This window comes from Chrysemys picta, chromosome 1, assembly GCF_011386835.1.
Source record: "Chrysemys picta bellii isolate R12L10 chromosome 1, ASM1138683v2, whole genome shotgun sequence".
Classification (NCBI taxonomy): Eukaryota; Metazoa; Chordata; order Testudines; family Emydidae; genus Chrysemys; species Chrysemys picta.
This window is the reverse complement of record NC_088791.1, coordinates 298156812-298173525: the sequence shown is the minus strand read 5'-3', so window position 1 is coordinate 298173525 and position 16714 is coordinate 298156812. Positions and strand designations below refer to the sequence as shown.

The 16714-nt window shown below is 44.0% G+C and overlaps 1 protein-coding gene across 2 annotated transcripts in view; it reads left to right on the top strand.

Annotated features, from left to right (window-relative positions):
* The first annotated feature begins 2253 nt into the window (after positions 1-2253).
* Positions 2254-16714, top strand: part of KPNA3 (karyopherin subunit alpha 3) — an 83690-nt gene continuing 69229 nt past the window's right edge. Inside the window, exons 1-2 of one of the 2 annotated variants that reach the window (XM_065593992.1) lie at positions 11277-11503; positions 13751-13863. Coding sequence is in view for 1 of the 2 variants with exons in the window: in XM_005287118.4 (XP_005287175.1) it covers positions 2510-2590 (81 nt within the window). In the remaining variant the exon portion in view is untranslated. Of the gene's footprint in view, positions 2591-11276; positions 11504-13750; positions 13864-16714 lie in introns of those variants that run through there. The other variant, XM_005287118.4, reaches the window with a different exon arrangement.

Here is a 16714-nt window from a genome sequence, read left to right as displayed (position 1 = left end):
GAAGTGTCTTTTCTGCTGCTGGACCACATTTTGTGTGAATCCCACAAAACCCTGTGATTTGTGACTTCAGAATCCAACCCTTTTTGTCTGTCCAACCTTTTATAAACTGAAGTTGCTGAGACTAGGAAATGTTGTCCTCTATTAACAAACAAACAAAATTAGATGGAATATTTGATTATTTGCAAGTTTTAAATAGGCAGCATTGTTACCATGGAATGTCTTTTCAAGTGAGCTGAATGTTAGGATATGATAGCTATCTCAAACTGTGCTTGACACATACTAGATATTTGTTACTTTAGACATAATTGGACTTGAGTTTACATCCGAATGAGATGCAAAAGGGGACGTGTGCCTTGTTCCAGATTCAAACAACACTGCATCAGCCATTCTCTTATAATTTTCTCTGCAACCAAAAAGGCTAGATTTATTCTTTTTAAAGCTTATTCTGGAGTAAATATTTAAACCTATTTGTAGAATGGAAGTTATAAGAATCTATCTTTATTTTTAACACACTTTTTGTGTAATCTTGTTAAGAGCTGTGCAGCTAAATGACCTCAGGCCATGTTATAGATTTCACAAGCCAAACAGGGTCAGGTGTTCAGGTCAATATTTGCATGGGAGAGCCACCAGGGGAAGTCCAGGGTTTTTAGGAAGCTGTATTGATGATTTTGACCTTGTCCTCTCTACAAAAAGGTGCGTTTTTACTCAAGTTAAAATCCAAATGAAGGCAAGAAACTTGACCTGCTAAGTGCTAACTCATGTGAAAACTACAAATTGCTCTGTCTTTCTTCACTAGGATTGTACCTCAAGTTAGTTAACTCAAGGGAGCTAACTCCAGTTAAGAACACACCATTTTTCTATAGTGAAGATAAGGCCGTAGTGGGTAGCCCTCTCAATGGCTACACTAGGAAAAGAAGTGTTTCTTTAACATGTATTAAAATACTAGCATGGACAAAGCAAGTTGTGATTTTAACAAGTTAGCTTATCAAACTTAGGGCTAACATCATCCATTAATATGTGTTAAAACCGAAACTGGCCTTGCCTACACTAGACTTTTAACATGTGTCCTTTTATACATGTTAAAGTACACTTTTTCTCCTAATGCGAACATGACTAGTGAAGAAAAGGCCACAGTTAGTTCTGAATGGATGTCTCAGCATGGTGTTGATTAGGGGTTTGGCAGCAGAAAAGCAGCACATGATGCTTCTGGACATTGATTCAGTTTATGATGATTCTGAAAGTATAAAACTAGTCCAATACATACATATAGTCTGTTTTTTTGTTGCTTTTGTACTGAACAAATAATACTTTGCTTTATGGAGGCTATTTTGTCATTGTTTCTCATTGTCATTACACCCTGAGGGAATAAATTTAGAGGCAGCGGACCTAAATCAGACCGGCTGAGGTAATCAAAGCTGACACATACGGGATTGCAACCCCAGATCTGTTAGTGGTGGAAGTGGATGATTCTACTTTGAGGCAGTGATGGCCTGAGACCCTGAGTGAGTGGGTCACTTGAAACCAGGAAGTTGCCAATTAGCCAAGTAACCGACACAGATACATAGCTTGAGTCACAAGCAGTGTTCCCAACTCTCATGGTTTTATTAAGTCTTGCACGCACTCTTTGGGGTTTGTCTTAAAGCTGCAGCGCCAGCACCTGGACTCAGGAATACAGGACAAGCTCAGTTTTCATTTAAAAAATGTTTCCAGCTTCCACAATTGCAGAGAAAAGCCTGAAAAACGTGCCCCAAATGCCCCAGAAGGAGAGAAATGCAGAGTCTAGGTTGAGTGAGCTAGAAAGGAGACATCTAGACTAGACATGCTGCCTGGATACTGGAACTAGAAGTACCAGGGTACTGCCACACCCACTGGCTTGAAGTGGTTTCCATCATATACAGGGTTTATAGTTTGGGTCAATGGCTCTCAGCACCCCCACTATACAAATTGTTCCAGCGCCCCTGCTGCACTTGCACATGCTATAAAAGCCTGGCATTGGCACAGACAGCTGCAACTCCTCCACCTCCACAGGAGACCGCCACGCACAGCGCGCCCTGTGCGTTCCACCGGCAGAGTGGGCTGGGCGACACATAGCGCGCCACAATGCGGCTCACAGAGACTACAAGACCCAGAGTGCAACGCGGCGTACAATCGCGAGACTCCAAGCCGCATTGCATGCCGGAGCCTGTAGTCTCCGCCGCTCGCTACCGCAATGGATTCCGCGTTATGCAAATTAGGCGCCCCTCTAATTAGCATAAAGAAGGGACGGGAAGCAGCAGCAGCAGCCGCAGAAGCAGAGCCGGGCCTGAAGCATAGGAGGCGTGTTCTATAGTGTCACGTGCCTCGCGAGCCGCGCTCATCGTCACTCAGCAACGGCGCGTGCCCCTGCTTTCCATCCCCCCTCCTCGCGCTCGTCACGGAACGTCCCTTTCCCCCCGCCCTCTCCCCCCCCTCCCCGCGAGCCGCCGCCGGAGCCGCCTCGCAGTAGCTGGGAGCCGCCGCCGGAGCAGCTATGGCCGACAACGCCGCCGCCGCCGCGGGCCTGGAGAACCACCGCATCAAGAGCTTCAAGAACAAGGGCCGCGACGTGGAGGTGAGTCCGGGCCGGGCCGGCGGGTCTCGCTCCCGCCGGGGCTGAGCTCGGCCGCCGCTGCCGCCTCCTCCTTCTCCACCCCCTCCTCCGCCCCGGGCGGGCTCGAGGGGAGGGGCCCGCACCCCGCTCCGAGCTGGGCGGCTGCCGGGCCCGGCGGGGGCTCGGCGGCGGCGCAAGGAAAATGCCTCCGGGTTTTTCTTCTCCGTCATGCGGGCGCGGCCTGGGGAGGGAGCAGCGAGCCCGGCAGGGGGTGCGCGGCCGGCCGCCTCCCATCGCCGCCCCGCCGTGGGCCTGCAGCCTCCCATGGCGGCCGCCGTCTCCTCACCCCACGGCGGGGCTGAGATAGGGGAAAGTGGGGAGCTGCCGGGCTGGGGGCTCGATCGCGCCGCTCCCCGCCCTGGCTTGTTCCACATGGGGCTGTGTGAGGGGCCGGGCCTGCCTGGGCAGGCGGCGGGATGCGCCAGTGTCCGTGTGGCCCCCTCCTCGCCCGGCTGACCAGCTGCCTCCTCATCTCCCTGCCTGATGCTCAAAGGGATCGGCGGCGCTTGCATGGGCTGGACAATGGGGCTGGTTGCCTTTTGTGCCACCCCTTCGGGTAGTAACACCCCTTCCCCCAAACACCCAGCCGCAGGTCCCTCGCATGTCGGCGGTGGAGCTAAAGGCTGCCATCTATTTCTCTCTCAAATGTTGTAGGCCTGCCTAGGCCGGGCAATAGGGGCCAGTGGCGAAACTGCAAGGGCCGCTCCCACACTCAGTTGAGTTTTTTTTATCGCACACATTTTGATGGTCGCTAGCTTTCACTCCCAATTCTTGTTTAAATCCCCCAATCTTTAAAATGACACGAGAAGATTCTTGAAATGAAGGCAGTAGCTTAGCAATGTAGATCTGTTAAGAGTCTCCATCTACTTACATCAGGCAGCACAGAGGGATAGCCATAGCCTTCCTTAATCCACTCTCCAAATCTGAAATGCTGTCTCTTTTAGGAAGGTAACTGAATCCCCGAGGGTATTGTTTAGGTATTTTGACTCCACTACCCTTCAGTACTGTGGGCACCTTTCATTGTAACCACTATGGAAAAGAGGAGAAATTCTGACGCCTGTTATTTTTTAGCTAAAATAATGAGGAAAAAATCTCTCTGAAGTGAAAGCTAATCTAGGATGAAAAAGGGAATGGTGAGCCTAAATATACTGTCAATTACGTTTTGACTCCATTTGAGGGTGTTCCTCAATTATGTTGCTGTATTTGGTGATTATAGTATTTAAATAATCTGAAATAGACTTTGAATTTACACTCTTTTTAAGGTAAATTTTGAATTGGGGCAGAATTCACACCTTTACTACTATTGTTTGGGTGGAGACAGTTCACAGACCTAGTTTAACAGGAATCATGTCTTTGTAAAGATGACATTCACAATGTAAGCTAGTCTTATCTTAATTTCTTTTCAGGTTGGTGGTGGTAAATCTCCCTTGCACACAATGCTCTTTCTATGGGGAATGCAATCTTTTTACAGAAAGGTTTTCTCTCTCCATTTTTGGGAGACAATTTAACAATGATAATTAGATTAGCCAAAAATGTCCCACCCTTACACCAAGTAAATTGGCTTCTATCTTTGTTTTTTTCCTCTTCATTTTCAGTCTTGGGCTGTATTTTTTGTTTGCCTCTTCCTCTGTCCTTTTCTTTCTCTCTCCCTGTTGCGAATACTGGCTTTGCTTCAGCAGTGCTGAACTTAAGCTTCTGCCTTCCCAACCACTGGCCTAACTGATTGAAGAGCAAAGCAGGGGCAAACTGTGGGTCCCCACATAGCATAATCTGATCTGTCATCTAAGCTGCCTGATATGCAGATGTGTTTGAAACTGGTGACTACTGAGCTGAGGGGATTTGAGGGCTTGTCTGTATGGGGAAATTGGCAGGCATAGGAATAGTTATACTGGAATAGCTATAGTGGAGTAACTCCCTCGTGGACATCCTATTCTGGAATAATTACTCTGCTTTGGAAGCATAATTATTTCAAAATACAGTCAGGGGAGTTGTACCAGAATAGCTGTTATGGAATAATTATTCTGCTATTTCTATGCTGAACACAATTCCCCTGTATAGACAAGCTCTGAAGCATCTTACTTTCCAAGGTGATGGGTCACACTGCTTAGCACTTGTCAAGCCAAAGGATGCATCTATGCTAAGAAAAAGGGTGCTTAGCTTAAACCTGGTAAGGAAACCTGTTTCAGCTCAGCATTGATGCCCAGACCTCAAAAATATTCTTCTTGAAAGGAAAAGTATAGACTTATATAAAAGTTGCACATTGACCCAATGAGTTTAAGGTTAGAAGTGTGTGTTAAATGAAATGTAGAATCTGATGGAAAACAAAAAGAATCAAAATCATAGAACATATGGCTTGTTTTGAATATCAGTAACTTTGGTGGTCATCCTTTTTCTGCCTGTCCAGAGTACCCATCTTGCAGTAAATAGTAGCGATATCCTTTTTAATAGCTTTACCTAGCTAGCTATTAGGTTGTCAGAATATCTAGGAGATTATTTTAGAAGAATAGTCCTTGTTTTGCCCCAAGACATTATGTACTTGCCATCTGGCGATGCTAATGGATTGAGCTGTTTCTGAATAAAAGGTACTGTTTTTTACAGGGATGTTCCATTGATTTAATAAAAAATATGCTATACTGGGCAAAGCAATAGAGCTCTGTGTGGGACTAGCGTAGAGCCCTGCAGCAGGACTGGGGGGATATCCCGCAGGACCCGCTGTTATAGTGGGAAAGGGATTAAAAATAGTACCACAAAGGGGTCTACAAAGCAGTTGCCTCCTATAAGATTGTGGATCTGGTAACTGATATGGTTGAGAATTATTTGTGCTTTGGCATTTGTACTACAACAGAGATGTCCTTCTATTATAGGAGATGCTTTAAAAAAATTTAATGTTCATTTCTGTAGATAACTTTAAGTAAAGAATATCTACTAAAAGCATGATCTAAACTGTTGACCAAAATGCTCCATAGCAATTTATCATCTGTTATTTGACGGTTACTGACTTCTTTCTGCTAACCAGGCTTGAATTAATGTAGAGTATATTGTTTAAGTAACCATCTTCCTTTAGCTTCTATTCAACTAATATTATTGAATATTATAAAATCACTTTTGGTCAGGTACAAAATGTTCTGGCAAACCAATATACTTATTCTTTTCTTAAATTGTAATTAACATTGATATTTTCACCACCTGGGTCTGCTATGCTGTAACACCACCTTTTCTTGTTATAACCTGAGTGGTCCTTACATTTTTTTAAAGGGAATAATCCTTCTATATGCAAAAAGACTGGTTCTGTTGTACAGCAAGGCCAGGTCTTTGAAAGAGAGCACAGTGGGACTTTGTGGTATTTTATGTACTACAGAGCCAAGTTTTGCAGTGCCCCCTCTGTAGGAGAAAAGGAAAGGGGTATCTTGGTGAGCAGTTGTGTGGCCAGTGGATTCATGAACTATACAGTTCACTGACCCCAAAGGATGGGCCACTGGACTGCCCTGGTTCCAGACTTGGGGAAGAATTGTCTCCCTATCCCTGTGCTGGTTGCCCGCATACACAGCTAGCCAGTCTACTCAAGCTGTGCCCGTGGGATCAGAATTTCAACCTATGTGTAGTATTGTTAATATCTCAGAAGTGGTCCTTCTAAAAAATGGAATAGTAGTAGTCGAACACCAAATTGTAATCATGAAATTAGCTTATGTTTTATAATCAATGAAAACCCTTAATTGTTACTTCACAGCTCAGTTTGTACTTTTTAAACATTCTTTGCAGTTTTAAAATCTATAGGAAAAGACTCAGATTTTCAGTTTCTCAGTATATGAGCAAATGCATGGGCCCTGCCGGTGAGAGCTTACAGTTATGCAACGCTTAAGTTGTGTAAGCCTTTTATGGAGTTTGTAAGGTTGCTATTTAAACTGGGTATGTCCTATAAAGGCTCAAAACCACTTAGGGCATGTCTACACTACAAGCATTACAGATGCAGCGCTGCAGCTACTCTGCTCTGGTGTAGACACATGTTACAGCAATGGAAGGAGTTTTTCTTCAGTCAGTACCAAGTTGAGTAATTGAGACCGCTGGTCAGGGAAATAACCCACTTCCTTCCCTGACAAACCAAGGGATGCACCCCACCCATGTACTTATTCGCTGGCTACACCAATACTGACGTGAACTCTAATACATTCTGTGTGTGAGCCCACTTATCCACCGATGTCTTAAACTCCCGTGCCCCAATCTGGGTCTATGCTGGTTATGTACTATGTATGTATCTCGTGAACCTTGTAACGGATACTTGTAATCTATCATAACTCAAGCCTGTCCCCAGATGTACAGTACCTTCCCTCTTACCTTGTGTAAATTTGATTTTAAATATTAACTTTAATAAAATTTTTATATCCACCCCCTTAAGAGGTAGTAGCTAGATTGACAAAAGAATTCTTCCTTCGACCTAGAGGTTTTTATACTGGGGCTTACTTAAGTTGACCCAAGTTTTAGGTGTAGGCCAGGCCTTGTACTAACGAAGTAATAAAGTACAAACTGTGTTGCTATATTTTAAGTACAATCAAACCTTTTAATTTAGAAAAGCAGTTATAAAAAAATCAAGTTGATGCTGAAATTGCAACTAAATTGACTTTAAAAAAAATGCAATTTGATGTTGAGGTTTCTAGTTTGCTCTCTACCTGCAACCTCTGCACCTGTTCCCTCAACCCTATCCTGTCCCACCTGCTAACTTCCCTCACTCCTGTCACCCCTTTCCTGCCCTGCCTTGACTTCGTGCCTGGTTCTGGTCTGTTACACTCATATTTTTGTTTAGAGCCATAAATAGCACCCATGCAAAGTCTCATGGTGTCCTGCCAGTTATTTAAAATTACAAATCACACGATTGCAGTCAGCTTACCCCTCTACCAACAAGCAGTCATAAATAAAAGAACCTACGAAAAAGAAAACTGTTAAAAGAAAGTTATGTAGGTTGCAAAGTTTAAAAAAAAAAAAAAAAAAAAAAAACCCCTCCTACCCCACGGTCAGGAAATGCATGATCTGCAAGGTTGCCCATTCACCCTTGTGTGTCCATCCTGCACACTGTATGTGAGATGGGGGGAAAAGTATGTGATCATGTAATTAAAACTGTTACAAAGCATTACATAAGAGGCCAGAATTAAGGTTGTGTAGGCAACTATTTTAAGGCATTTCCTAACTTTTGAGAGCTTGACTTTGCAACCTAAATTTGTGTAACTTTGGAGATTTTTAAAATGTCTCTGCCTTTCTCATACACAACTGTAATACCCCAAGTCATGAATCAGAAGCATTTGAACCTTAAACCTTCTGCTGTGCAGCACAGGTTTCTACCACTTGAGCTACATGACTGGCTACATTAGGTTGTAGCAGGAGATAGCTACTTTCCCAGGGAGGGGGAATGAGCCACTGGTGTTATGTCTTGAGTCTGGGGGTAGGAGTGAGCAGGAAGAGATTGGTATGGCTGCATTTGGGACTTACAGAGGAGCCCAGCTCAGTACTCTCTCCCCCTACCTGGAGTTCAGGGAGTTCCTTTTTCATACAGTGGCCCCAAAAAGGGGCTGGATTCCAGGGGCATGGGAGTGTACCCTAGAGTAGTTAAGCACTGTAACAGGTTACCAAGGGAGGTTGTGGAATATTTCTCAGACCTGTTTGTAAAAACCTCCAGTGACAAATACTTGTCAGGGATGGTCTAGATCAGGGCTTCTCAACCTTTCTTTCTGAGCCACCCTCTTCTCTCAACCTTTCTTTCTGAGCCACCTCTTCTCTCCCCCTCCCCCCCCCCCCCCCCCCCCCCCCCCCCCCACACACACACACTATATATAAAAAATCCATGGCCCACCTGGTTTTCTACATATGAAAACCAGGGTCTGCGTTGGGGGATAGCAAGCAGGACAATTGCCTGGGTCCTCATGCATTGGAATCTGAATGGGGCGGGGGGAGGCAGGGGACTATGGTCCTCCCACTTTTTGAAAGTGGACGGGCCTGTTCTGTCGACTTTTCACCCCCACCCCTCCTCTTCCCCTGGAGGTCCCAGGCCCGCAGCTGGAGCGTGCGTGTGTGTGCTGCAGACCCTCTACCTGCCTGGGGGCCAAGAGCAGCCCTTGGCCCGTGTCTCCACCCCACCTCCCCCTGTTCCCTGCCCACATGCAGGGCAGGTGGAGGGTCTGCGTCTCCTGTCAGCTGCCTGGCTGCGCGGCTCTTACCATGGCCAGGCTGCGGCTCCGAGGCCCCGGCCAGAGCTGGTTGGGGTAAGAGACGTGCTGGCAGCTATGGGGAGCTGCGAACCCTCCATCTGCCCTGGGCGGGGGCCCAGGGGCAGGGACACAGGCCAGGGGCTGCTTTCAGCCCCCCCCCCCCCCCCCAAGCAGATGGAGGGTCTGTGGCTCCCAGGCTGCTCTGGCTTGGCTGGGTGTGGGGCCTCAGGCAGAAGGGGCCCTAGCCTCCCCCCACTTTTGGGAAGGCTCCACCAGGGCTGGCCTCATGCCGCAGGTGCCCCCCACGAAGCTACATTGTTTAGGCTTCAGCTTCCCACCTGGGTGGTGGGGCTCAGGGCCCGGGCTTCAACCCCATATGGCAGGGCCTTGGCTTTCTGCCCTGGACCCCAGCGAGTCTAATGCTGGCCCTGTTTGGCAGCGCACTGAAACCTCTTTGTGGCCCCCAAGGGGGCCTTGGATCCCTAGTTGGGAACCACTGGTCTAGATAATACTTAGTCCTTCCTCAGTGCAAGGGTGTGGACCAGATGACCTCTCATCCCTTCCAGCCCTACATTTCTGTGATTCTTTCTCTCTCTGCCATTGTTCTTACGGCTCTGGTGGTTTCCAGGTGTCCTCAGTGTAGTGTCTGTTGCAGCTTTGGCAGCTGTATGGGCCCAGGTCTTTAGAATGTTTGCTCATGTTCAGTTATTTTGGCATGCTTCCAAAATTTTCCTGTTGATGGGGCACTGTCAGTTTTTTACACCTTATTAGTCAGCCAAATCTGAACAGAATTTCATGCAGTAAATGAAAGGTATATCTCTAGACCCAGGCCTTTTTCTCTGCCAAATTTCAAGAGCCTTCTGCAAGCAGTGGAGATGTTAAGCCCTTCTAAAAAGGGTTGTAAGAGTATTTTATAATGGAAAGTGTTAAGCAAGTAAGTATTGCTACCAGTTTCCCATATAACAACACTCCCACACATTGGCTAGTGCTTTTCACTTGCCCTGATTCTTCTCAAAGGCCAGATGAATCAAATGGGAAGTGAGCCATGAAAGCAAATTGTTACTATTTTGGACCCATGGAAGGAGGGTGTTCCAAGATCTGGTCTCTGTTATGTTGAGGGGAATGTAGCATCATTACTTCAGCTGATTGCAGCTGATACAGTACATCCTCGGAGAGAGCGCCTGTCTCGTGGTGTTCCCAGGGTAACCAGTGTAGATCCCAGAGCACAGGTATCATGTGCTTTCTCTAGGACAAATTGTCAAATGAGTTGTTGGTGTTGAGGCCAGAAGTGGGGTGAGAATGATAGGAAGGGAAGTTGTCTGGGGCAGTAGCTGTCTTCTAGGTCAAGGGTTCTCAACCTTTTTCTTTGAGGCCTCCTCAACATGCTATTAAAAACTCCACAGCCTACCTGTGCCACAACTGGTTTTCTGCATATAAAAACCAGAGCTGGCATTAGGGGGTAGTAAGCAGGGCAATTGCCCAGGGCCCCATGCCACAGGGGGCCTCGCATAGCTAAGCTGCTCAGGCTTTGGCTTCAGGCCTGGGTGGGCTGGGGGAGATGGGGCTTTTGGCTTTCTGCTCTGGGCCCCAATGAGATTAATGCCACCTCCACTTGGCAGACCCTCTGAAACCTGCTCGCAGCCTACCGGGGGCCTGTGACCCCTTGTTGAGAACTGCTGTTCTAGGTTACTTGTCTGTGAAGTGTCTGATACTTGATTGGGGTTCCTCAGAGCTACTGTAATAACAGTATAAGGTACAGGCTGGGGGAGAGAAATGGGCTCTGGCTGGGCTTTTCCACACCTTACTGCTGTTAGGGGGAAGTCTCTGCACTTGGAGCTGCTGGCTCCACCTCAGCAGGTGTTGGTTTACTTCCCCCAGTTAATGTGGCTAGGGTTCTGGGATCACATGCCCATTCTTTCAGGACAAGTAAACTTTTCCAACCACTTTGAAACTTTTGATGCAAGTACAGTGTGGCTACTAAAATACAGCAAGCACAAAATACCACCTAAATGTTGCACAGACATTTGTATTACATGAGTCAAATTATTTGAGCATTTCTCATCGAATCAATCACCTTTCACTGAAAATTTATTTCCCCGTATTCCATCACTTCTGTGGCTGTTTTTGATAGCGACTTGAACTGCAATTCTGTGTCCATTCTTTTTTACACTGGTGATTGCCAACCTACTGAACAAATGGTTCTCTGAGATTAAGGGTAATGTTAACTTCCACCAATTGTTATGTTGCCGTCTGCACGCAGGCTTGGTTAGTTTATAGACTGCCTTTGCAACAAGATCTCAAAGGTTATACTTTTAAAGAAAATATGGAAGCTTTGCAGTATGGATTTACTCAAAATTAATAAAAAAAATTCATTGTTGGGTTCCATATTGAGTAATTGATATATCCTTGGGATTTGACAGAAAAAAATAATTTGAAAATCTCTTATCTTCACCAGTAGTAATGTTTTCATGGTCCTGATTATGCCTTCAGCACCTGTGTAATCCTTTAGTCTGCAATGGGCATAATCTGAAGGCCAATGGAGATCCGATATTACTGTGATACCATGGAAGAAGGCTGGCCTTGTGGTTAAGCTTGTGGACTGGGACTCTGGAGACCTAGGTTTCATTCCTGCTCTGCTATAAACATCCCTTGGACAATTCACAATCTTTCTCTGCCTCAGGTACCCATCTATAAAATGTTATAATAGTACTTCATAATGCCCCTATGAGGTATAGAGTATAAACACAGTAATAATTGTGAGGTGCTCAGATACTACAGTTCTGAGTGTCCTACAAGTACCTAGATAGATGCCTAGTGTGGGATTGATGGACGGCCTCTGAAGGCATAGTCTCAATACAGTAAGGGCTTGTCTACGCTACTGCGCAGGGTCGATCTAAGATGCGCAACTTCAGCTACGTGAATAGCATAGTTGAAGTCGACATACTTAGATCTACTTACCACGGTGTCTTCACTGCGGTAAGTCTACAGCAGACGCTCTCCTGTTGACTCCACTTGCGCTCCTCGTTCTGATGGAGTACCGGAGTTGACGGGAGAACACTCAATGGTCGATTTATCACGTCTATACTAGATGCGATAAATTGACCCCTCCATTGGATAGTATAGTATGTCGATCCGGCCGGTAGTGTAGACAAGCCCTTAGATTGAATAAACAAATCTGTGGCCAGAATTTGGTATAATATCTTTATTACTGGGGATCCATGAGATGGAAAAAATACAACTTGACTGATGGAGCCTAGGATGAGTCAGTGGGGCTGGCAGTTAGAAAAACATCTGTTTGTTAGCAAATTGAAGGAATTTGATATGGAAATCCAGTGAGACAATGAATATGGAGTCCTGTAATAACTCTTCTAGTCACTCTTAGAATAGATCCACCCTTTAAATTCTGCAGAGAACACTGGCTAGAAACATGCACCACTGACAGAAGGAGGGCAGCGTGGACGTGAACAACTGTAGTAATTACTGCGGTGGCTGTAAGTTGACCTAACATAGGTTGACTTAAGTTTATAGTGCAGATAAGACTTTAGACTCCTAAGTCTCAAGTGCTTTTGAACATAGAACTGTAAGTATCCAACCCATCCCCCTTCTGCTTCAAAATCCACAATATAACCAACCACCCAACCCATACCACCGTATTCACCTTCCATCCTAACTTTACCAACTAAGCACCTGAATCTGGCTCCTGCTCTGCTAGTGTGGCATCGGGAAAGAGGTTGAGTTTTAAGGGTTGCTTATTCTCTAGGTGTTCTAGTTAGTTAGTGATGGGGGCAGGCTGGGCTGGCACAATGGTTACCATAGTCTCCAGTTCTGTTTATATTGCAGTGATGGGAGTCTCTCATTGCATTACAATTCAAGCTTCTTGGCCTTCTGGCTAAGAGAGGTGAAAACATTTCTAACCTAAGACTACACCTTGGCTTTGTATAATCTTGATCCCCCTTGCAAATGAAATGATGGGGAAAATTGTAGTTAAAAAGGAAACCAATTTTAGTTACTGCCAAATAAAACTTGATTTTATGGACAGAATTTAAATTCGATATTGAGCCACCTTTCTGTGTGCAATAAATGCAATTTTAATTTATTTAATAAAATAAAAAATTCCTTGAATCTTTACACCTCTTCTCTCTCAGAATGACTAATGAGGTAATATCTGAAGAAACAGTTGGTGGCTACTTTAGATACTTAGGCTTGGTCTACACTAAACCCCCAAATCGAACTAAGGTACGCAACTTCAGCTACGTGAATAACATAGCTGAAGTCGACGTACCTTAGTTCGAACTTACCGCCATCCAGACCCGGCAGGCAGGCTCCCCCGTCGACTCCGCGTACTCCTCGCGGCGAGCAGGATTACCAGAGTCGACGGGGAGCACTTCTGAGTTCGATTTATCGCGTCCAGACAAGACGCGATAAATCGAACCCAGAAGTTCGATTGCCTGCCGCCGAACCAGCGCGGTAAGTATAGACAAGCCCTTAAAAAGCAAAACTTGTACTGTAGCCAAAATGAAGGCAAGTGTATATTCCAGAGGCCTAGAATTCCTATTCTGTAGTCCCTTAAGCATAATCTTGTATGATTTAGTAAAGTGCCCATGTAGGATAATCTAAAATGAATTTTTGAATATAAAGTTTGAATACTTTGAACAGCAGTGGCACAAAAAACTTTCTGAATTTGATTCTACACTCAACTACAGTACATGGCACCAGGAATAGTTATCCTACACTAGTTTTAAATGTTTGAAACTGATTCAAATAACTGTCCAAACAGTTTGGCTGGTCAGTGTGGATGGGATCAAGCTTTTTGTATACAAAGTTGGTTTTGGAGTGGGAAGGGTTGTTGAGTTCTTTATTCTGTGCCAGGACATTGTTTCTAAACTTGATTTGGTCCTATCTCCAGTGACATACATATTCTATACAGGTCTGTCTCATCTTACACGGGGGTTCCGTTCCGCGGTTAGCGCGTAAAGTGAAAACCGCGTATAGCCCAAATTCCATTGACTTCAATGGCAGGCAAAATCGCCCACACTACAGGTATAGTATTAAAATTGTTTTTCCTCTTGTTTTTGTGTGTTTTTGCCCACTGCGTAAAGTTGAAATCGTGCATGTTAAGTGCACGTAAGATGCGACAGACCTGTACTATAAACTAACATCTTCATTTTTAGATTTTTTTTCTTGTCATAATTTCATCTCTAAAAACCTTATTCATTCGTGTTTAAAGATTCAATAAATCTTAATTCTTATCCAAAACTTCAAAGCAATTTGTTTTCTGTGTAGGCCCAGTTCATAACAAATTTGCTTATTTTTTGGATCTAATGTTGTGAAGTAGGAGTAATTAGGAAATGCTAGTGTTGGAGACCTGGATTTAAAGCTGGTTTGACCTAAACAGGTTATGTCAGAGTAGGATTGTTAGAAGTGACATTTGGTCTCAGCATTCATTCTAAGGACTCTTTCTCTCTCTCCCCCCCCCCCCCCCCCCCCCCCCCCCCCCCCCCCCCCCCAACTCTGGCCGGGGTTTTGCTGATAGAAAACCTTTATATAGGGTTGCTTTGGGTGTTCATTAGAAAACCACAGACACAGTTGGTGAGCGCTTGTCCTTTGACCACTGCGGCTGAACATTAGTCTCCTATACTTTTTTCCTGTAAAGATGAAGCCACCTGGGAACAGCGTCTTGCTGTTTTGATGCTTGCTGAAATAGTTGGTAGACCCTTCAGACTTGTATCCACTTGCAGCTGTTGCTATTGTGGATACAAAGATAATGAGGGATATAAACCGATCACTAACTGAGGGGAAGTCAAGAAGAAATTTTCCTTATGAACAGGTTACTTCATAATTGTCCATTATGAGGTTCTTGTATTTCCCGCTGAAGTATTTGGTATTTGTCCACTGTTGGAGGCAGGATACCAGACTAGAAGGAACACTAATCTGATCCTGTATGACTGTTTCTATGTTTTTGTGTATATTCTCTGTGATGACCAACAAATGTCTGCTGAAGATTGTTTTGCCAGAGATTTTTAAACCTGATGTTTGAAGATTTATGTAGGACATTGTCTTGGAAAGGAAGTTTCATTTATTTTAAGATCTAGTGAATTTCTTGATATACCATCCTGTGTGGCTTTTCTCATCTTAGCATTTTTTATTTTTAATAAGTATTTATTTAAATTTAATTTTCCTCCACTTGTTAGGTTTGACTTTAGTAGCCGTTACTGACCTTTTTTTAGGGGAAGTGGGGAAGTGAGTCTGTTTTCGAAGGAGGTAATAAATGAACACACATGAGGGCTGTCAAAACAATGTAAACCTTTAGAGCCTACACGTCCACTCAGTCCTACTTCTTATTCAGCTAATCGTTAAGACCAATACATTTGTTTACATTTACAGGAGATAATGCTGCCCCCTTATTTACAATGTCACCTAAAAGTGAGAACAGGGGTTCGCATGGCACTTTTGTCACCGGCGTTGCAAGGTATTTATGTGCCAGATATGGTAAACATTTGTATTCCCCTTTGTGCTTCGATCATCATTCCAGAGGACATGCTTGCATGCTGATGACACTCATTTAAAAAATGTCTTAATTAAACTTGTGGCTGAACTCCTTGAGGGAGAATTGTATGTCTTCTGCTCCATGGTTCTACCCACATTCTGCCATATATTTCGTGTTATGGCAGTCTCGGATGCTGTCTCAGCATATGTTTGATTTAAGAATGCTTTCAGTGCAGATTTGGCAAAATGCAAAAAAGGTACCAATATGAGATTTCTAAAGATCTTTACGGTTGAAGAATCTGAAGTGCCTTCCAAAATCTGAGAGGGATGAGGTGTGAAACATGCTGGCGGAAGTCTTAAGAGCAACACTCCTATGCAGAAACTACAGAACTCGAACCACCAAAAAAGAAAACCAGCTTTCTGTTGGTGGCATCTGACTCAGATGATGAAAATGAAGGTGTCAGTCTGCACTGCTTTGGATTGTTATCAAGCAGAACCCCGCCTGTTCTTACACTCAGGTGACATTGTAAATAAGAAGTGGGTAACATTACATTTACAGGAGAGAAACAAATGTGTTGGTCTTGATTGGCTGAACAAGAAGTAGGACTGAGTGGACTTGTAAGTTCTAAAGTTTTACATTTGTTTTTGAGTGCACTTATGTAAAAAAATAAAAATTCTACATTTGTAAATCGTGCTTTCATGATGGAGATTGCACTACAGTTCTTGTATGAGGTGAATTGAAAAATACTATTTTTATTTACAGTGCAAATATTTGTAATAAAATAGAATGTAAATTATGTTGTATTATTGATATATTTAAAAATGTTGGAAAAAAATCCGAAAATATTTATTATAAATTTAAATTGGTATTCTATTGTTTAACAGTGCGACTAAACCTGCAATTAATTGCTACTATTTTTTAATCTCTCCATTAATTGCAATTGTTTGATAGCCTTAACATAAATATATTTATAGTGCAATCAGGAAGGCGTAAGGGGTTCACATGGAGATCTTCACATATAGTACTGGTAAATCCAGTATGACTTTTCAGTGAAGGTTAGCTCTTGTTGTGCTATGTGATGGAACTTTGACTAAACAAACACAATTAGTGGAAATGGTAGGGAAGGACTTTTGTCAGGCATGTTTCATGTCAGGTTTTAAAGCATATCTAGAGATAGGTTTTCTGGAGGACAGGAATCAAACACAAAAAAAAAAAAATCTGGTGTGCTTAAATTTTTTTCTTTATCTCCATGCCTTCTTTCATTAAAGTTCCTTATCTTGCTGAAGAAAATGCTAAAGAAATAACGTAAGCAATGTTAATTTCAACATCTATTTTTAAGACTGCCTATTTCAGAGCTTGGCACCTCACTGTTAATAAGTTTTCGTATTAAATCTTAACATTTTT